A 22316-nucleotide genomic window follows, 5' to 3' on the forward strand; every position below is an offset into this window, starting at 1 on the left:
TTACTTATTGGAGAAATGCAAATTAAAGCTTTTCTGAGGTACCACCTCACATCTCTCAGATTGGCCAATATGACCAAAAAGGACAATGATCGTTGTTGGAAGGGTTTTGGGAAATCTGGGACACTATTACATTGTTGGTGGAGCTGTGAACTCATCCAACCCTTCTGGAGAATAGTCTGGAACTACACCCAAAGGGCAACAAAAATGTGCATACCCTTTGACGCAGCAATACCACTACTGGGTCTATACCCTGAAGAGATGATGAAAAAGGGTAAAAGCATACTTGTACAAAAATATTAATAGCAGCCCTGTTTGTGGTGGCAAAGGACTGGAAATCAAGTAAATGTCCTTCAATTGGGGAATGGCTTAGCAAACTGGGGTATATTTATGTCATGGAACACTATTGCTCTATTAGAAACCAGGAGGAATGGGATTTCAGGGAAGCCTGGAGGGATTTGCATGAACTGGTGCTGAGTGAGATGAGTAGAACCAGAAAAACACTGTATACCCTAACAAAAACATGGGAGTGATGATCAACTTTGAAGGACTTGCTCATTCCATCAGTGCAACAAGTGGAAACAATTTTGGGCTGTCTGCAAAGGAGAGTGCCATCTGTATCCAGATAAGGAGCTGTGGAGTTTGAACAAAGTTCAAGGACTATTCCCTTTAATTTAGAAAAAAACAGGTATCCTACTGTCTGATCGTGTTACCTCTTAGATTTCTTGTCTCTTCTTTAAGGATATGATTTCTCTCTCATCACACTCAATTTGGATCAAAGTACAACATGGAAACAAAGTAAAGACTGACAGATTGCTTTCCGTGGGGGGGTTGGGGGGAAGGAAGTGAGAATGGGGGAAAAAATGTAAAATCAAATAATATCTTTAATAAAAATAAATTTTTTAAAAAAAGTAAATATTCATCCATTTTGCTTAGAGCAACAGATTTATTGGCATATAATTGAGCAAAATAGCTGCTAATAATTTTTTGAATTTTTCTCTTTCTCAGTATTGATTTCACCCCTTTCATTTTTGATACTGGTATTTTGATTTTCTTCTTTCCTTTTTAAATCAAATGAATCAATGGGTTATCTATTTTGTTGTTTTTTAATAAAATCAGCTTCTAGTGTTTGGTTCAATGGATTTTTTTCCCTTTGATTTTCAGAATTTCCATTCTGATATTTAATTGGAAATGTTTGATTTGTTTTTTCTCTATAATTTTTTTAGCTGTCTGTCCACATTATTGATCTGTTCTTTCTCTTATTTTTTTTTTATTTTTGTTTTAGGTTTTTGCAAGGCAAATGGAGTTAAGTGGCTTGCCCAAAGCCACACAGCTAGGTAATTATTAAGTGTCTGAAACCGGATTTGAACCCAGGTACTCCTGACTCCAGGGCCGGTGCTTTATCCATTGCGCCACCTAGCTGCCCCACTCTTTCTCTTTTATTAATGTAAGTATACAAAGATATAAATTTTCCCCTGAGAAATGCTTTAGTTGTATTCCATAAATTTGGACATGTCTCCAGTCTGTCATTCTCTTTAATAAATTATTATTTCTATGGTTCCCTGACCCACTTTACTCTTTCTGATTATTTAGTTTTAAATTAATTTTTAATCCATCTTTCCATTTCCTTTATTGAATGGAATTTTTATTGCATCATGATCCAAAAAGGATGAAATTAATATTTGTTTTCTGCATTTGGTTAAGGTTTTTGTGCCCTAATAGTCAATTTCTGTGTAGGTTCCCTGTATCACTGATGCAATTATTTCCATAGATCTAGCATATTTAACTTCTTTCTTGCTTATTTTTTGGTTAGAATTATCAAGTTCTGAGGGGAAAGCTGAGGTTCCACTTTAGTACAGTTTTATTATGTATTTCCTCCTCTAACTCATTTACCTTCTCCTTTAAGAATCTGGAAGCTAAGCCACTTGATACGTGTGTGTGTGTGTGTGTGTGTGTGTGTGTGTGTGTGTGTGTCTGTGTATATGTTTAGTATTGATATTATTTCATTGACTATATTTTTAGCAAGATAGAGGTTCCCTTCTTATCTCTTTTTAATTAGATTTTTGCTTTTGCTTTGTCTGAGATCTTAATCACTAACTACCCCTGCCTTTTTTTAAATTTCAATTGCAGCACAATAGATTCTGCCTTCAGTCCCTTCCTGTGCTTCCAATGTGTTTCTTATAAACAGCATATTGTAAGATTCTGGTTTTTAATTCACTCTGCTACTTGCTTCCACTTTATGGGTGAGTTCATCCCATTCACATTTACATTAATGATAATTGTACATTTCTCTTTATTCTATTTTTCCCTTATCCTTCTTTCTCATTTACTTTTCAACCTGTCCTCCTCACATGCTTTACTTCTTTTTTTTTTACAAGGTAATGGGGTTAAAAGTGACTTGCCCAAGGTCACACAGCTAGGTAATTATTATGTGTCTGAGGCTGGATTTGAACTAAGGTCCTCCTGACACTTCGCGCACCTAGCTGCCCCCCCCCCAATGTTTTACTGCTGACCACCACTTTGCCCCTCAGCCCTGACAGAAGTATCAGTCATCTAAACCCTTTTTTTATCTTTATCCTTTTTACTATTCTATAGAATGGATAAATTTCTATATTCATCTGAGTGTGTATATTACTCCCCTTTGAGCCAATTCTGATTAGAGTATGGTTATTGTCTGCCACTTCCTTCATTCCCCCCCCCACTATAATAGCTCTTTCATGCCTCTTATCTGAGATAATTTACCTCATTCTATCACCCCCTTCCCTCTTCAACCAGTGCAATCTTCCTTTTCACACCTTTGGATATCATACTACCAAAATCAAATCACATCCATACTCTCTTATCTATGTATATTGCTTATTGCCCTAAAAATAATAAAATTCTGAAGTTACAAATATAATCTTGCCTTGTAGAAACATGCACAATTTAACTTTATTGAATCTCTAATATTTCTTCTTCCCTGTTTACCTTTTTATACTTCTTTTGAATCTTGTATTTGACAGTCAAAAACCTATGCAACTTTGATTTTTTTCATCAGGAATAGTTTAAACTCCTGTGTTTCAATGAATAGTCCTTTCCTGCTATGCCCAAGTAAATTTCATTCTGCTAAATGTTATATAATCAACAATGATCTCATTTCACTCCAACATCAAATTTAAGCTACTAGGACAAAACTGGCCTGGCCTATCATGGTACCAAAGAAGGAGGACTTAATCAGTTGGTTAAGCATGTTCTATGTTCTAGACACTGTGCCATTCTACAAAGGGAAATTCACTGCACAGATATGATAGCACTCAATGCATTATCCAAAATTTAAGATGCAAGAATGAATAAATGAATGAATAAAAGGAAAAGCATCATTACTTATCTATTCTGTGCTAAGCATTGAGAAATAAATTAAAAAGTAAATAGATATAGACCAACATTTTACACTGTAGACCAAGATAAAGTCAAAATGGGTACATGATTTGCACATGAAGGATAATACCATCAGCAAATTAAAAGAGCATGGAATAGTTTATCTGTCAGACTTATGGATAAGGGAAGAATTTAGGACCAAAGAAGCTATAAGAGAGCATTACAAAATAGAAAATAGATAATTTTAATTATAAAGAATTCTAAGGTTTTGTGGCATCATAATTGGAGCTTCCAAAGTGATTATTATTTTTTTGTTATATAGAGATTAGAAACCATGCACTTAGTATTACAGAGCAACAAAGTTAACAACTAACCTTAGCTCCGGGAAGTACTTCATTTTGTTTTAATGTAAGGCTCAGCTCCATTCTACCAATCATTCTTCCAATCTGAACAGGGGCAGAGGGTGCTACCTCTGGCAAATTTCTAGTGAGTTGTGGGTGTGGTTCATAAATAATTTTCGGATTCCAGCTAGGTGAAAGTTTTGGTTCAGTTTCCTATAAAATACAACAAAAAAGTAATATATTAGCAAATTATAAAAACTACACTGTTCTAAAATTAAAGTTAACAGAGATCAAACATAATAAAATATTAGTAGAATGACTAACATAAATCAAACTAAGAGAAAATAATACTTTGAGAAAATCAGGGCTTTCTTCTAAAGTACAGGAAACCAGATTAAGAAATTATAATTATGTAAAAACACATTGCAGCTTAAAATAGTAAAATGGAGGATAACTTTGAAGTTAAAAGCATTTTCTGCTTTACAAAAAGATTCACATGTAGCGGGGCAGCTAGGTGGCGCAGTGGATAAAGCACCGGCCCTGGAGTCAGGAGTACCTGGGTTCAAATCCGGTCTCAGACACTTAATTGCCTAGCTGTGTGGCCTTGGGCAAGCCACTTAACCCCGTTTACCTTGCAAAAAAAAAAAAAAAAAAAAGATTCACATGTTTCTTTCATTTGCACGTGTGCACGTGTATATTATTTTTTGAAGTATAATCTAATTTACAAAAAGAACATACATACAAGTATTTAATCTAGACTATAAAAGATTCTTTATTTGATTTATCTTTCTATTTTAAAAAAAGGTCTTTTTTTATTTTTTTTGCAAGGTAATGGGGTTGAGCGACTTGCCCAAGGTCACACAGTGAAGTTTTATTTTCTAAATGTCTGAGGCTATATTTGAACCGAGGTCCTCCTGATTTCAAGGATGGTGCTCTATTCACTCCACCACCTAGCTGCCCCAATTTATTTTTCTCTTAATAAAAGGGAAAGTATTTTCCATTGAAAACTTTTTCTTAATTATGTATAGCACGTTGCAATGGAAATAGAGTAGTTTAGAAAAGGTAATGGTTTAAGATGGAAAGAAAATTATAATTAATTTCACTTTGGACATGACTTTGAAATGGCAAAAAGACATCCAAGCAGAAATTTTCAGTAAGCAGTGGCAGATGAAAGACTACAATTCAAGAGCAATTAGAACTAAAACATTGGACTTAATAGTCATAAAGACCTGGATTTGGATCCTGACTTAAGATTTTATTTATTAGCTATATAACCCGGGTAAAGTTAGGTAAGAACTTTGGTCCTCTGTCAAAGGAGTAGATGAAATCATGAAGAGAAGGCAGAGAGAGAACAGAGAACAGAGACTTGGCAAACACCTGCAAGTAGGAAAGAGAAGCAATCAAGAAGATGATGAAAAAAACAATCAAGCAGGCAAATGCCTGCTTAAGGAGAGAATAGCATCACATAAGCAAAGAAAAAGGTGACTAGCCAGGAGGGATTGGCAAAATATATCAAAAGCAATTGGGAACCCAGATAAGATAGAAAAATGGCCTTCAGATTTAGCAAATAAGAAGTCACTGGTAATCTTAAAAAGGGATGAACTAAATTGGTGCTGACTGAGTAGAAGCAGTGAATGTAGTAAGCTCTTTTAGGATGGCAGGGTCTGTGAAAGTTTTTAAAAGATATAGAAAGGCCTGAATATGTATGTTAAGGTAGAACCAGTAGAAAAAGCAAAACTGCAGGTGACACAGGGAGTTCTCAAAAGAAAAATGAAAGGGAAATAAAAGAAAAGGAGGAGGGAACTTTGCAAGGAAAAACTCCAACAATATAAGAATAGATAAAGATTTAAAGGGATTCTGAGATGTAATCTAGGACAGATAAAGGAGTCTGGGACAAAAGGTCTCTTATTTTCTTAGGAAAGAAGGATAAGAGCACAATGGATAATGTTAGGTTTGAAATTATAATGAAGTGAGTTCAAACCTTGCCTTAGACACATACTAACTCTGTAAATCTGGGCAAACACTTAATCTCAAATGAAATGAGCTTTTAATTGAGCCACAGTTGCCCTCATCTGTAAAATGGGGACAATCCATGCATAAAAGAATTTTTTAAGGATCAAATAAGAAAATATACAAAAGGAAATTTGTATCATAAAAGGGCTATGTAAAACATGCAATTATCTGAGGATATTAAAGAGTAACACTGGGATCTTCAGAAGTAAGAAGAAAGTTTAGCTTGGCTGATATAGGGAATGTAATTAAAAAGTCAACTGGGAAAAATTTTAAAAGCTTGCTGGGGATAATGTCCCTATAAATATAAAATGTAAACATTTTTCCTGTTTTAGCCTAGAAAATCTTTGAAAGAATAATCAATTTAAGACTTATTTTTATATTCTTATAGAGTACACTTATTCCTATTAAAATATAACAAATGTTAAAATAGGCTGAGGCACACTACAACATATCTAAATAAAGGTTATAAAAGATAATTTCACCAGTGCAGTCACTGCTTCCATCAATGCCTCCATTTCTTAGCAAGCAGTTTCTGTGACTTGTTACAGATAAAAAATTCCCTACCAGGTGATGAGTACCTGGTAATGAACCTCTCTAAACCTAGGTAAGCTTCTTCTTGTACAAAAGTCAAAATCATGCCTTGTTCTTATTCAAAGTCTTTTCAGGTTAGAAGGATACTATAAAGATCTGTATTCCACTCCTACAGACTTAAAGTTCTTTAACAAATGTTGTTATAGTAATTGTGGGAGAAATATGTTACTCATTAAAACTTTTAAATAACTGTATTAACATATTTGCTTTACCACCGGGGCAGATGAAGACCCTGGAGAAGACTTGGCTGAGGCAGAAAATTCATCCCAAAAGACAGAGACTCCAGAAAGCTTAAGCAACTTGTGAGCAAAAGCTGTTGGTTGATGTACATTGATTCCAGAGCATTCATCAGCAGTTTCATCACAATACATAGTTCTGAAAAATAAAATTCAAAATACAAGGACTTTTTTTCTTACAAAATTACTAAGAACATCTACTTACTATTTTATTAAATGTAAAAACAAGTTATTTAACAGCAAGTTTTTAATAATGGGTACTGCACTTAATATTCTAGTGAGGTAGGATAAAAATTATTTTACTTTATTATAATAAACCTTAAAAAAAAAGAAAAGATCGGGGTGGCTAGGTGGCACAGTGGATAGAGCACCAACCCTGGGGGTCAGGAGGATGGAGTTCCAAATCTGGCCTCAGACACTTAATAATTACCTAGCTGTGTGACCTTGAACAAGTCACTTAACTCCACTGCTTTGCAAAAGAACAAACAAAAACAGCAAGAAAAGATAAATAACTACTTTAGGTCAAATTTAGGACATATGAGGCCAATTTCATTAAGGTAACTACTCTGTTCTCCAACAGGCAATCACTTGGTGTCATAGTTTAATCCTAGTTTTATAAAAATGTCCAAACTAGATATTTCTTTTTTCTGATCTCCTCCCCTCCCAATTCTTAGTGTATCCTTTCTCCCTTATGTGTTCTGATGTTTTCAAATTACAGACTGGAGAAGACTTTTCAGAGTCCCTTGGATACCAAAATAAAATCGGTGAATATTTAAAGAAATTAATGCACACTATTCATTGGAAGGTAAAATACTGAAAATAAGTTTATATACTTTGGTCACATGATGAGAAGAAAGGAATGACCATAAAAGACCCTGATGCTGGAAAAGACTAAAGGTAATAGGAGAAGAGGATGAGATGGATGGATAGTGTCAAAGAAGCAACAAAACATGAGCTTGGACAGGCATCAGGAGACTGTGGATGGTAGAAGAGTTTGGCATGTGATGGTCCATTAAGTCCCAAAGAGTCAGACATAATTGAATGACTTATTAAACAAAAACAAATTTTCTTTTCATTTTATATTTATGATGTATAGGCTTTATATGTTTTTATAATCTTTCATTAGAATAAAAGCTCCTTGAAAGTAGGGGTTGCTTTTTTCTTTATACTTATACTTATAACCCCATGGCACATAGTATGTTCTTAATAAACATTTATTCTTGATTGTTGTTTTTATTTAAAGTGTCATTAGTTTTCCATTTAAACAAATACAAAATCTCATTCTATCTATAATAGTGTCAAGAGAACAGCAAAAGGAGTCTGGTAAACAAGGTTCTATTACTCTACAGTCAAAGGTAATGGGTTCAAATTCTATTTCTGCTGCTTAGTACTTATATGGCTTTGGGTAAGTCACTTTGCATCCATGGGTCTCAATTTCCCCACTTATAAAAAACACAGGGGTTAAACTAGATTAAGGTTCTTTGCAATTCTGGAAGCATGACTCTCCTTGCTTATAAAACTAAGAGGCTGAACTAAACACCCTAAAATGTAAATTCGCTGAGATTTTAAATTATATTCCTATAGCTCCTCCTGCAATTGAATGTTAACACAAAGCAAACTGTTCAATAAATGCAGATTGTATATAAACTCTTAGGTTTATAGGCAAGTTTCATGATGAATGGTTATACACTGTAACTAAGCTCTGAATAAATGAAAATAAAATCCTGGGCTCTCATAGGTTGATTTTCACCCTTATCTTGCTCTTAATCAAGACTTCATATAATTTTCCAGCCATTTCAAAACCGTAAGACCACTATCCTGGTCAGCTTCTTCATGGCCTTCCCACTGGAACCTGAACTCTTATTCCTGACTTAATGAATGGTGATATGAGCTTTCTTCCTTTCTTGCCCAAAAAATAACTTTTATTCTAGTTTTCCTTTTTGTGTAGTCATATCCTTTAAAAATTTAAGCTCTTTCAACAAGGCAAGAAAACAGTTTTGCCTGCTTATATTCATATTCCAAGGACTTAGTACAGTTCCTCATATAGGAAGAGATTAATAGATGCTTTTTTCTTTAAGCTTTTACTTTATTATGTAACTCTGCAAAGAGATCGCAAATAATTTTATATATAAAGTTCACTCTGCTTCGATGCTATATTCTAAAAATGGCTTATTACCTGAAAATAAATTTGGTTTCCAAGTAGACAAGGAAAACTCTAAGCTATTTGCTTTCAATCTAGATAAATCATTTTAGTTTTTCATGTTAATCTGTCAAAAACATTGAAGCCTTAATGTCAGGCTTCCAGGTCCAGATTTTCAGTGGATATACCTATGACATGATCAGGTGATGCTTGAGCCTGCCAGGATGATTCTGGTTGCCCCAAAGTACAATAATATGAGTTATCCCAGCCTGGGAAGATAAGTGCTCTGACAAGATTTCAAGAGCCTGAGTCAAGGAAATTTTGAACCTTCTCAGTACATGCCTTCATCACCCAAGCTCCTCTCATACATAATAATCTGCCTAGGTTCATTCATCAACAATTAACATATTCACAGTTCCATCATACTCTCTCCACTCCTGTGACAATAAGTAACTTTGTCAAAGAACAACCCACCACCTCTCCAACTCCATCTGCCCAATCCCTCATTCCAATCCACCCCAACCCACTCCAAGCACTTCTACCCTTTTACTGTGTCTTATAGAATTCTTGCTCAATAATCAAACTATTTTTTTATTCCCTCTTCCTTTCTTCTGCTCTACTCTCCTTTTCCTCTCCTACCTTGTCTTTCATTGATATATGGAGTTCCATATAAAACACTATATAAACAACAAAAAATTGTAAGAATATATTTATATTAATTAAAAAAAAAGTCCTACTGTGGGCCAAACACTACTAAGTGCTGGGAATATACATAAGTCTGTCTTCAAAAACATTACAATTTAATGAAGATAATATGCAAAAGGAAGCTGAAAATCAAGGAGGGGAGAGGAGTGTCAGAGAGTACCTGAGCATAGAGGTAGGAAGATGATGACAGTGGAGTTGAAATCAGAGTAGCTGCTAGTTAATGAAGAGATGGTTGAGATTTTGAGTCCTCTAAAATGGAAGATATGAAAGGACAAAATTTTTATTCTACTCTCTAGTCTACTAAGCAAAAAATTTATAAAATCATGCCTAAAAAGTTTATATAAAATTTGTTATCTAATCTCAACTAGATCTTGAATCAATACTGCTGTTTCCTTAATTGCTTCTCTTGTTCCACTGATATAATGAAGCAAATTTTCCAAATCGCCTTTTCTGTTTTCAAGTCTTTCACAGCAACCATTCACATCAAACTCTCAAATGAAGAACTCACAGCATACTCAACTTCAAAAAAATCATGACTTTTGACCTTGAGCTACTTCTACTTCCCTTCTACTCATCCCATATATTCCTATGACATTATCCCCCATTACTTTCTCCTTCACTCTAGTCTTTACTGAATGTGGTCAACACTCTTCCCTATAGTCAACCTTCCATGTCTGCCTTTGCTCCATCCCCCTATATTTTCTTCAGCAGATCTCCCAGACTATCAATCATCTCTCTCTCTCTCTCTCTCTCTCTCTCTCTCTCTCTCTCTCTCTCTCTCTCTCTCTCTCTCTCTCCCCTTCATCCTGATCCCTGCAAAAGCTGCTTTTAAGCTCATCAAATCTCCATTATCCTTAAAAAAATTCTTATTAGACCCTATTACCACCACTAGTTAATTTATTATTCTTCCCCTACCCAATTTAAGTCTTTAAAAAAAAGCTAAATGCACTGTATTTCCACTTATCTTCTCACTTTCTTCTACACCTTCTACAATCTATCACCCAACTTCATTCTTCAACTGAAACATCTCTCTTCACACTTACTAACAGTGGAGGGAACAATATCTGTCATGTAGTCTAGGTTTTTTAATTTAAAATAATGAATATGTGTCCTCATGGTTTTGAATAGCTCAGAGGACAAGATCTTGAGTTCTTGACATAGTTTCTTGGTAGTCTGAGAACAAAAAGTCAATGAAGGAGTAGTTAGACTCCTGAATTCTGACTGGAATGTTCACTATGGTCAATAGACAAGTAAGGAAATTTTAATAATACTATATTCTTGTTGAATAGTACATTCCTGCTATGGTCAATTACACTTCATTTTGCTAATTGTTATATAGTCAACAAGTAGATGCTTAAATTACCACCTCAGCCCAAGTCTGGTTTGACTTTATTTGATACAGAAGAAGGACTTAATCAGTTAGGTATATCCCATGATCCAGGCATTATGCCACTCTACAATGGGAAATGCACTGTGAATTGAACAGATTTGAAAGCACCCAGCATATGGACCAAATCTTTAAAATACAAGAATGAGGGGCAGCTAGGTGGCGCAGTGGATAGAGCACCGGCCCTGGAGTCAGGAGTACCTGAGTTCAAATCCGGCCTCAGACACTTAATAATTACCTAGCCATGTGGCCTTGGGCAAGCCACTTAACCCCATTGCCTTGCAAAAAAACTAAAAAAAAAAAAAAAAATACAAGAATGAATGAATGAATGAAAAAGCATTTATTAAGTATTCTGTATTATGCACTAGGAAATAAATAAATTAACAGGTATAGACCAACATCTCATACCATATATCAATATAAGGTCAAAATGGGTACATGATTTTCATATAAAGGATAATATTATATTAAGAAAATTAAAAGAGCAAGAAATTGTTTATCCGTGAGATTTATTGATATGGGAAGAATTTAGGACCAAAGAAGCTACAGAAAGCATTACAAAATATAAAATAGATGATTTTGATTGAAAATAAAAGTTTTTGTACAAACAAAACCAAAGCAACCAAAATTATAAGTAAAGCAGAAGGGGGGGGAGGAATTTGTAACCTGGAAAATGCCATCTATTCAGCTAGGCTGTCTTACCTGTCCTAAGGAGTCTAAATGCAAACCAAAGAATAGTATGTTCACCTTTTAAAACTTCTTTTGTTTTTTCTTTCTCATGATATTTTTCCCTGAGTTCTAATTCTTTCACAACGTGACTAATATGGAAATAGGCTAAACATGATTGTGCATGTACAACCTTTATCTTTGCATGTAAGCAGAAAGATTAAAAACTTAGGTCAAAAAAGATCATTTTGATTGTATAAAATTAAAAGTTTTTGTAAAAACAAAACCAATGCAACCAAAATAATAACAACAGAAAAACTGGGGGGACTGGGGTAACAAGTATCTCTGATAAAGGCCTAATTTCTCAAATTTTTAGAGAACAGAGTCAAATTTGCAAAAATGAAAGTTATTCCCCAACTGACAAAGAACAGGCAGTTTTCAAACAAAGGAATCAAAGCTATTTATAATCATATGAAAAAGTTTTGCAAGGCAATGGAATTAAGTGATTTGCCCAAGGATACACGGCTAGGTAATTATTAAGTGTCTGAGTCCAGATTTGAACACAAGTCCTCCTGACCTCAGGACCAGAGCTCTATCCACTGCATCACAATGAATAGTCATGCATTAGGTTAGCCCTGGCACTTTCCTTCCTGGATCTACTGAATAATGCCTATTTGTCTAAGGCAGAGATTCACCAAGTATTTTCTACTTTCCCTTGGGGCTGACATTCTATGGCAAAGCAACAATTCCTGATAATTAGTTATGCCCTTTGTTTCTTTATTCCACTGTCCCATTATTTCCTTGTTCTCTTTTCCCTGAACTGTGCTACAGCTAAAAATACCAGTATGTCATCTGAGAATATTCTTCTCTGGACAAATGATCCACATTGGTATGGGTTGAATCACTCCCTACATTAACTCATAAAACCCAGACCCACGTGCCTCTCAAAGGCTTCAAACAGAGCATACCTATCTCACAGTGCTTCAAATGCTTGTCTGTAAGAACTGAGGTGGGCAGAGGGGGCCATAAGTTTTCTACCTTCCTGAGAAGTGAATATTTGGTGTGTCCTTACAATACAAACTCCTACCAAACATTTTCACTAACTTTCCCTTTATACCTGGAATTCTCTCCTCCTTAGTCTCCATCGCCTGGCTTCCTTCAAATATCTACTAAAATCCCATGTTCCACAAGAAACCCTTCCCAACCGCTCAATTCAAATGCCTTCTCTTAAAATTATCTCTTAATTATCATGTATGTATATTATCCTGTGTATATTTGTACATGGCTACTTATCTATTGCTTCACCTTAAGACTGTGAACTCCTTGAGAGCAATAACTATTTTTAACCTTTATTTTTAATCTCAGAATTTAACAGTAACTAGCACAGAGTAGGTACTTAAATGTTTGGTAACTTGACTCTACAATTAAGTATAACACGATTTTTTTGACATTTAACAAACTTAGTTTCTATCTTTTTAGCCTTCTTATACATATTTCCTCTGAACACATTCCCCAGTCAAGGCTATTCCTCACATAGGATGCTTCATCTCTTCTGTCTCTGAGTCTTTGTACCAATAACTAACTCCCTATGCTTGTAATGCTTCTTCCCCACCTTCACTTCTTCTCCATGGTTTCTTTCAAGACTTAGTTCAAGTGTCACATCACTTTTCTGGTTCTACTACCTACAAGTGCTTTTGCCTATAAGTTAATATAGTATCTACTCTGTATGTAACTTGAATGATACCTATTTATATCTATATCATCTTCAGCAGTTATATATAAGCACCTTGAGTACAAGACTATTTTTATTTTATCTCTGATTTAGTGCGCCAGATCACATTACCAAAACGAGAAAGGATTTGCCATTTTTCTCCAATCCTCAAGACCTCTCAAATTGCTCTAAAAAAGAAATTATGTAGAAGAGATAAATCAATTTCAGCTGTCCTTACAGTCTGTCATTGAGAACTTAAAGGAAACAATTCAATCAACTCTCATCAGGGAAGACAAATCACCAAGCCCTTACCCTTCATTCAACATGTTCTCCATAACTGCTCATCATACTGAAACAAAAGCTTCAAGGTTTTGAAAAGGAATTCAACTCTACCCCAACTCTATTCCTGGTGCCAAATGAAAAAAATCAGAAGCTTGTTCAGGCTGGGAGCACTGTGTGCTGCAACAAAATTCAGTCAGAAAAATGAGAAATAGAGGGAACTGTGTGGCTGTGTGATACTCCACTAAGGCTGAGGGAAGAGTCCAGCATTAATTTTGAGGCAAGTTAATCTAACAATAATACTTACTAGGTCTGTACACCAAGGATATCATATGTACAAAAATGTTTGTGGAAACTGTTTTTGTAGTGGCAAAGAATTGGAAATTGAGGGGATGCCCATCAAATGAATCAAGTTTTATCCTCACAAAAGCCCACAAAAGTAAGTTATTTTAAATGTGAATTGCTCAATATGGCAGAAAGTTATGTTTGAAACCAAGTCCCAAGGGAACTGGCAATCAAAGCTAGAATCAGAAAAGTAAGCAACAGAAGAATATAAAAAGTCTAAAATTACCACAGATCTCAGGAGAAAGAAATCTCAATTAAAGGCCTTAAACATAAGCCAATTAAAAAAAGAAAAATACTAATAATAGAAGGAAAGATGGTCACCAGATTGGCTAAAAGAGTACAGATACATATCAAAAAATATAAAAAGGGGGTGGCTAGGTGGTGCAGTGGATAAAGCACCGGCCCTGGAGTCAGGAGTACCTGGGTTCAAATCCGGTCTCAGACACTTAATAATGACCTAGATGTGTGACCTTGGGCAAGCCACTTAACTCCATTTGCAAAAAAAAAAACTAAAATATACACACACACACACATACACCACACACACACACACACACACCACACACACACACACACACACACACACCACACATATATATATATAAAGAAAAAGGAAAAATGAATTAACTGATGGCACAGAGAACACTGTAGATTTCTAAAAGAGCGGGGATTCACAATATTAAGTTCCAATAAAGGAGAGAGAAGAATTGTGAGAGCAGAATTTATGTTCTATACAGGAAAGGTAATTGGCAAAATAGACAAATAGTGGAAAACAAAAACCTAACACTCCCAATTTTAAAATTTGAATGCATGGGCAGCTAGGTGGCGCAGTGGATAGAGCACTGGCCTTGGAGTCAGGAGTACCTGGGTTCAAATCCAATCTGAGACACTTAATAACTACCTAGCCATGTGGCCTTGGGCAAGCCACTTAACCCCATTGCCTTGCAAAAACGTAAAAAAAAAAAAAAATGAATGAATTAAACCATACATTAAAATGAAAAAAATGACAAAAAAATCCTACAATCTATACAATAAACAATTTGAATAACAAAAACACACAAAATTTTAAAATGAGTGGGAAAAAAATTTATTATGCATCAGTTGAGTCTCCAAAAGTAAGGAATTACAATCAAGTTATCAGACAAAACAAAAACAAATATTTTAAACAGAAAAAGAATAAACAAAGAAATTAATTATGTGGAATGAATAGGCAAGAAACCAATATCAAGATTAAACTTATTTATTTCAAATGCCTTTGAATCTAAACTCATAAAAGATTAACTGGATTACAAGAATACATGAAAAATAAGTCAAAAAACTCCCTCTTAGCATTAAGTCTAACAAAAATATAAACAAAAGGGAAAATATAAAACTAAGTAAATTGCTGGAGAAATTAGAACTAAAAGACATATATGGGAGCATTAAAGAAAATGTATATTTTTCAGCACCACATGAAACCTTTTATAAAAAATGACCATATATTAGGAAACAAAAATATTACAAGTAAAGCAGAAAAAGTAAACACATCCTTTGCAAATAATAACCAATGAAAACAAAATTAAATTCAAGAAGCACACATATACACACTCAAGTAAAAGGGCAATAGACCCCAGTAGAGACTTAATCATGAAATTCTAAATAATAAGGTCGAAAAATTTATCCTAGAAATAACTAATAATTATGCAAAACAGTGATAAAAACATATTACACAATGTAATAAAGTCCTGTAAAGGCCATGTGACTTAAAGAAATGATGACCACGATGACCTGAGTTCGAATCCTGACTGATACATGCAAACTACTGAATATATAGGCAAATCACTTTGCCACCTCTAAGTTGCTCATCTCAATGAGAATTCCCATTCCAACAGCAGCATTAATGAAATCAAAGTTCTAAGTCACAGTACTTTATTTTTAGAACTTTTTAATCTTGTATAATAATGAAACATACTTAAAAACATACTTAAAAACCTGAATTTCATCATCATAAAAATATATAGTTTCTAACATGTACATAATACTATGTGTCAGGCACTTAGCTAAGCACATTTGATCCTCACAAAACCATGAGAGGCAGGTACAATTGTTTATCTCCTTTTTAAAATGAGAGAACTGTGACAAGTCACTAAATCTTGCCCAAGATCGCATGGCTAGTATGTAACTGAGGCTGAATGTCAACTCAGGCTCCACTGCTCTATTCACTGAACCATTTTTGTTGTTGTTGCTCAGTCATTTCATTCATATCCAACTTTTTATGATACCATTAGGAATCTACTTCTGGAGTGGTTTGTCTACTGGAATGGGATCATCTACTACTACTACTACTACTACTACTACTACTACTACTAGAGTGGTTTGTCATTTACTTTTCTAGTTCATTAGACAGATGAGGAAACTGAGGCAAAAAGGGTTTGCCTAGGGTAACAAAGTTAATAAGTATATGAGTCCAGAAATAAATTTAGGAAGAGTATCACTGACTCTAGGCTCACTATTCTCTATGCCACCTAGTCATCCCCAAGTTATCCATAATATTATGCCTATAAATGAGAACTATGTGATTAGCATTCAATTAAACATCAGTTCACTTGATTTACTAAAATCAATGTCACTTAAGCAGATTTTTGAAATAGCAAATTCAATCATGCCTCAGCTAAAATCAGGTTTTCTTATATCTTTAGGATCTCAAGAACAGTCCTAGAACTAAAGAGAATATAGACAACACTGATTTACCTTTTAGTATTTTGTTAACATTTATCTCCAAAGATAAACTGAATGCTAACGTATGAAAGATTTTGTTTCTTATTTTTAAATATCATGAATTCATGTATTCAAATTTAAGGAATCTTACCTGTCTATTCGAATTTCAAGTGCAGTCCCCGTTTTTGAATTTTCCGGTATATGTTCAATTCTCAAAACTGTATCCAGGAAAGTGACTTTTACTCTTCTTAGAACTAAGGCAAAATAGTTATTTCTATTGAAAATATTCTAATTTTGTTGAACATAATAAATGGAGCATTAAATGAAACAAAATATTTTTAATTTGAGGAGAAACTCTAAATTGTTAAGATTTTAGAAGTCCAACCTCTTCAATATTAAAAAGTCCATCTCCAATTGAGCAAATGAAAAAGTAGGATATATATTTATGCAAGACAGATAGGCGTATAAAAAGAAAAAAATAATAAACATGATACTACTAATCACCTCAACAATATGCACACAAATACTTATATGTATGTGTGTGCATATGTATCACACGTATATTTTAAAGCATACACACATATAAACAGGCCTCAATCTATTTGCTTTCTGAAACTATACTGAACCTATGCTTTAGAATGATTTCTAAGAGTCCATTCCCACATTAAGATTCTATAATTTAAATCAAAATTCAATTGATTCCCCAACAGATAAACAACTGAAGTATACAAAAAAGTTTTTTAAGAATTGCAAGCTATAAGTGACCACTGTTCCAAATCATTAATATTTAAGAGAAATGAAAATTAAAACATTTTCATGTTCTATAAATATCAAAAATGAGAAAAAATAAGAATAATTGTAAAGAGATGTATGGAAAGGTAAATGAAACAGTGCTGCAAAGTAAAAACCTGTCCAGCCTTTTATTGATTATCATATTGGAATTATGCAATAAAATTTTAACTGTCTATTAACTCTCAATAAAATATTTTAACTATAATCCTGTGTCAAAAGGATCTTATTAGTTTGTGAGAGCAAAGATTTAAAAAAAAAAGAAGATAACATCAACTGGGGAATGGCTTAAAAATTATGGAATATGAATCTACTGGAATATTATTACACCAATATGAAATGAAAACTAAGGAATTCAGAGAAACATGGTTAGACTGGGAATGAAATAATAAAGAGAAAAGTAGAACCAAAAGAATAATCACATATAAATATGCAAATGCATGTATATATGTATATATGTATATATATACTACATATATACACAGAAACACACACACATATATATAAATATAAAATAGCCATACCAATATAAATAAAATCATTACACAGCAGCTAAACTCTTGAGTAAAGGAAAAATCAAAGAATATTATATAAAGGTCTTTGAGAATAAATAATAAAAAAAACTTTCCTTCTCTTGGGAAAGGCAAGGAATTATTAATGTAAAATATGGCATATATATTGTCAGATACTATCACCACAAAAGGTATTTTTTCTTGATTGTTTGTTATTATTGTTATTAAAAGGAAGGTTCTATGGGTGAGATGGTGTTTCCTGAAATGATTGAAATACAAATACATAAGGTATCAATACATATTTTTAAAAATATAACAAAGAATTCACAACAAACCTGTTTCTATGGTTTCAGCAAATTTTTCAAGTCCTTCAAAAGGCTGTGATCCATCCCCTTGTTCATCTGTTAATCTATGACTAAGGCATTCTTTTGCTAGCTGCATGCTGCTAGTCATGAAACTTGACCAATACATGGGCTCAGACCCACTTGCTATGAAATAAAAAACCAATAAATTCATCAACAAACATTTATTAACCACCAAGCACTATACTAAGAACTGGAGTGATCAAGATAAAAGATTCTGTACCCAGAGAGAGAGAGATAGGGTGGGGTGGGGTGGGGTGGGAGTGTTGTGTGTGTGTGTGTGTGTGTGTGTGTGTGTGTGTGTGTGTGTGAGTATATACATGTACATATTTAAGTACATAGAAAAGAAAGACTAAATAAACACAATGAAGTTTGGAGAAAGTATTACTCTTTTGCAAAATTTTATTTATTTAAGGCAATGGGGTTAAGTGACTTGGCCAAGGTCACACACACAGCTAGGTAATTATTAAGTGTCTGAGGTAGGATTTGAACTTAGGTCCTCCTGACTCCAAGGCCAATGTTCTATTCACTGTGCCACCTAGCTGCCCTAAAATATTCCTCTTTAATGGGCCCAGGAATTACTTCATGGAAAAGGAAGCTCCTAGGATGAGTTATGAAAAAAATTATGGATTCTAATTGACAGAGATTGGAGGAAGAGGGAAAGATTCCAGGTATGGAATTACTTATGGTTGGATCATGTAAAAATATTAAAAATTACAATGCTGACTAAATTAATTTACAGGTTTAGTGTCATGTCAAAGAGCAAAATTGGTACTCTACAAAAAAAGAACATTCATTTTAGAAGAACAAAAAGTTAAATATATCAAGGGAAATTTTTTTTAGTAGAAAAAGCAGACAACACTAATACTATAGCATAAAGAAGTGATTATCAAAACAATATGGAGGGGCGGCTAGGTGGCACAGTAGATAATGCACTGGCCCTGGAGTAAGAAGTGCCTGGGTTCAATTCAGGTCTCAGACACTTAATAATTACCTAGCTGTGTGGCCTTGGGCAAGCCACTTAATCCCATTGCCTAGCAAAAACCTAAAAAAGAAAAAAAAATCAAAAAAACAATATGGAACTAGATTAAAAAAATTGAAAATGTGATAAATGGAATACATTAAGTAAACAAGACACAGATACATAGCAGCATTGTGTTCAATAAGCCAAGAGACAACCATTACTGAAATAATCATTCCCTATTTGACAAAAACTACTGGTAAAACCAGAAAGCAGTTTCACATAAATTAAGTTTATACCAACATCTCACAACAATTACCAAAATAAGCTCCAAATGAATCCATGACCTGATATAAAAGTTCATATCAAAAACAAATTAATGAAGGAAAAACACTTCACACTTATGGGGAGAGGGCTATTAAACAAGAGGAGAGAGACTCAAAGGATAGAAAATTGAAAACTGACAATTTTTTGGTCAGCAAAATCAATGTAATGAGAATTAGAAATGAAATACTTAACTAGGTAAAATATACTTGCAGCAAATTTCCCTTCAAATTCTAAGATATGAAGTGAATTTATGTATAGTTAGATGCTGCTAGTCATGAAACCTGACAAATACATGGGCTCAGAACCACTTGCTATGGAAGAGGAAACCAATAAATTCATCAACAAACATTTATTAACCACCAAGCACTTATACGAAGAACTAGAGTAATAAAGGTAAAAGATTCTGTACTGAGAAAGGGAGAGAAAAAGAAAGAGTGAGAGAGACAGTTAATCCCAAAAGTCAGAGAATATAAACAATCAATTTTCAAAAGAAGAAATGTAAATTATTAATGACAGAACAAAAATGGCAGATCAGTAATAAGAGAAATGTAAACTTAACTCTGAAATTACACCTCATGCTCATCAGATTGGCAAAAATAATAAATGATGATGAATGATGATAACTAATATTCATATATAGTTAAAATTTAAAAATTAAGGATTTGCAAAGCATTGTACAAATATTTCATTTTATTCTTACAATTCTGGGAAATAGGTGCTATAAAGATAGAAGTTAAATGACTTGCCTAGGGTCACACACTAAATAAATGTCTGAGGTCTGTTTTTAACTTAAGCCTTCCTGATTTCATGTCCAGAGCTCTATCTGATATTAGCTAGATGATCAAAAAAAGGGAAAATGGCAATTGCTGGAGGGACAACAATATAAAAGGAATACCAATGTGTACTGTTGATAGAGTTGGATATTAGTCTGATCTAGAAAGCAATTTGGAATTATACCAATTCACTAAATATACATAGCACATACTATAGTCACTCAAAAGACGTATGATTACAGCACCATTTTTTGTTGTAGCAATAAACTAGAAACATAGTACCTATCAACTAGAGAGTGGATGAACATATATACAAATGCAATCAAATATCATTACATTTCAAGAAATGAAAAAGGGAGGGGGGAGGCATCTAGGTGGCACAGTGGACAGAGCAAGGTTCCTGGAGTCAGAAGGACCAGAGTTCAAATCCAGACTCAGACACTTAATGATTGCCAAGCTGTGTGACCTTGGGCAAGTCACTTAACCCCATTACTTTATAAAATATAATTTTTTAAAAAAAAAGAAATAAAAAAAGTCATTCAGAGAAACCTGGGAAGACTGCAGAAACTAATGCAGAGAGATATAAGAAAAAAAGTATATTAATAGAAAGAATGACTAGAATAAGATAAACAAGTTGTAACCAATGCAAATACCAATTGTTACTCCAGATAACTTTGTAGAACAGGATAACTAAGAGTTAAGATTTCTTAACCTCTTTTGTGTTATGTATTATGAAGAGATTAAGATGTGTTATGTATTATGAAGAGATTAAGATAGTAAGTGGTTAATTGTTGGAAATGTATAAACCATATTTATTCCATCTTCTGGAATAACCATATATAATCCAATTCTGGAGCTAGCTCAGTTCCCTCTCTATTCAATTAAGGGGCTAGTATAACTTCTGTCTTGTGAAAAAAACCATTCAATGGTAGAAACTGAGGGGGAAAAAAACAAAATTTTACTGACTGCGTGATCCTAGCCCTAAGAGGCTGGAATGCTAGGCTCCCTTTACCTGTTGCTTAGAGATCCTTAAATAAGAACCTAGGTTATGATGACCAGAAACCAGGGCAGATCCAAATAGGAGTTTTCTCACAATTATATATTTCAAACAACCAACATATCTTGTCTAAAAATAGGGCCCAAAGTGATCAATTATTGTTTCCATATTTCTTTCACTGTTTGCACAAACTTGGAGGAGATTGGAACATTTTTTCTGAATTCAGGGGATGGACCAATTCTTCATTCTCCCAACTTAGAAAGTCCCTAATCTTTTACCCAATTAGAAATCAAATTACTTAATATATTATTTTCTTTTAATTAATTGGTCTTGTGTCTATCTCTGTATTCAGGGTCCAGGCTTATGCTGAAGAGATCTAGTCCTGCTTTGTCTAGCAATTTTCCACATATTGCTTAATAAGTAGATATGTTCAAAAGATCAAACCTTTCTCTTCTCAGTCATTTCATTTTTCACCTACCACAGAAGTTTATGATGAAACTTATGTTTCAGACTATTTATAAATGAATAAAATAAGATTACAGAGGAAATTAAATATTTTTAATTTAAAGTATTTTTTTTCCATTCAAGTTCATATAGACCCCCCTGAAATCTAACCCCAGGTTAAGAATCCCTCAACTACAGTTACAGAGACAAAAATTTTCAGACACAGTGAGTGGAATTGTTTTGCTTGACTATACTTATTTGTTTCAAGGGAAAGAATTCTCTTTGAAAGAAGAACTCAGAGATTTAGTGAATGGTATAGCTATGTAAAAAAAAAATAGAGTATCAAGAAAATATATCTCAAAATAATGGTATATTAGAGATCATAGCATTACCACATGGGAAAAGGCAGATCCTAGACCTTTTACAGCTAAGAAGGAGGGATGAATTCTTAACTAAATAAGGTCAGATATAAATATCAAAGATAAAAAAGTTGATTTCGATTACATGAAATTGAAAAGCTTTTTGGACAAACAAAATTACTTAGCTACATATAAATAAATGTCAATAGGGGAAAAGTTCTGTATCAGAGGTCCCTGAAAAAGAGTGACAAAGCTAATATATATTAAGAGGTCTCCTGAACTTGTCTGCCTGAGTTATCATATTTTCCAGAAACTCTGGAACTGAAG

The 22316-nt window shown here is 33.8% G+C and overlaps 1 protein-coding gene across 4 annotated transcripts in view; it reads right to left on the minus strand.

The window, feature by feature from the left end:
- The window catches only part of ATG2B (autophagy related 2B), a 154106-nt gene that overhangs the window by 106633 nt on the left and 25157 nt on the right, over nt 1–22316 (minus strand). For 2 of the 4 annotated variants that reach the window (XM_074213026.1, XM_074213025.1), the window contains exons 3-6: nt 18102–18254; nt 16617–16719; nt 6512–6674; nt 3729–3908 (exon numbers count right to left, since the gene is read on the minus strand). In XM_074213026.1, coding sequence (XP_074069127.1) covers nt 3729–3908; nt 6512–6674; nt 16617–16719; nt 18102–18254 — 599 coding nt within the window. Of the gene's footprint in view, nt 1–3728; nt 3909–6511; nt 6675–9540; nt 9624–16616; nt 16720–18101; nt 18255–22316 lie in introns of those variants that run through there. The other 2 variants (XM_074213027.1, XM_074213028.1) reach the window with 2 other exon arrangements.

This window comes from Macrotis lagotis, chromosome 1, assembly GCF_037893015.1.
Source record: "Macrotis lagotis isolate mMagLag1 chromosome 1, bilby.v1.9.chrom.fasta, whole genome shotgun sequence".
Taxonomy (NCBI): Eukaryota; Metazoa; Chordata; class Mammalia; order Peramelemorphia; family Peramelidae; genus Macrotis; species Macrotis lagotis.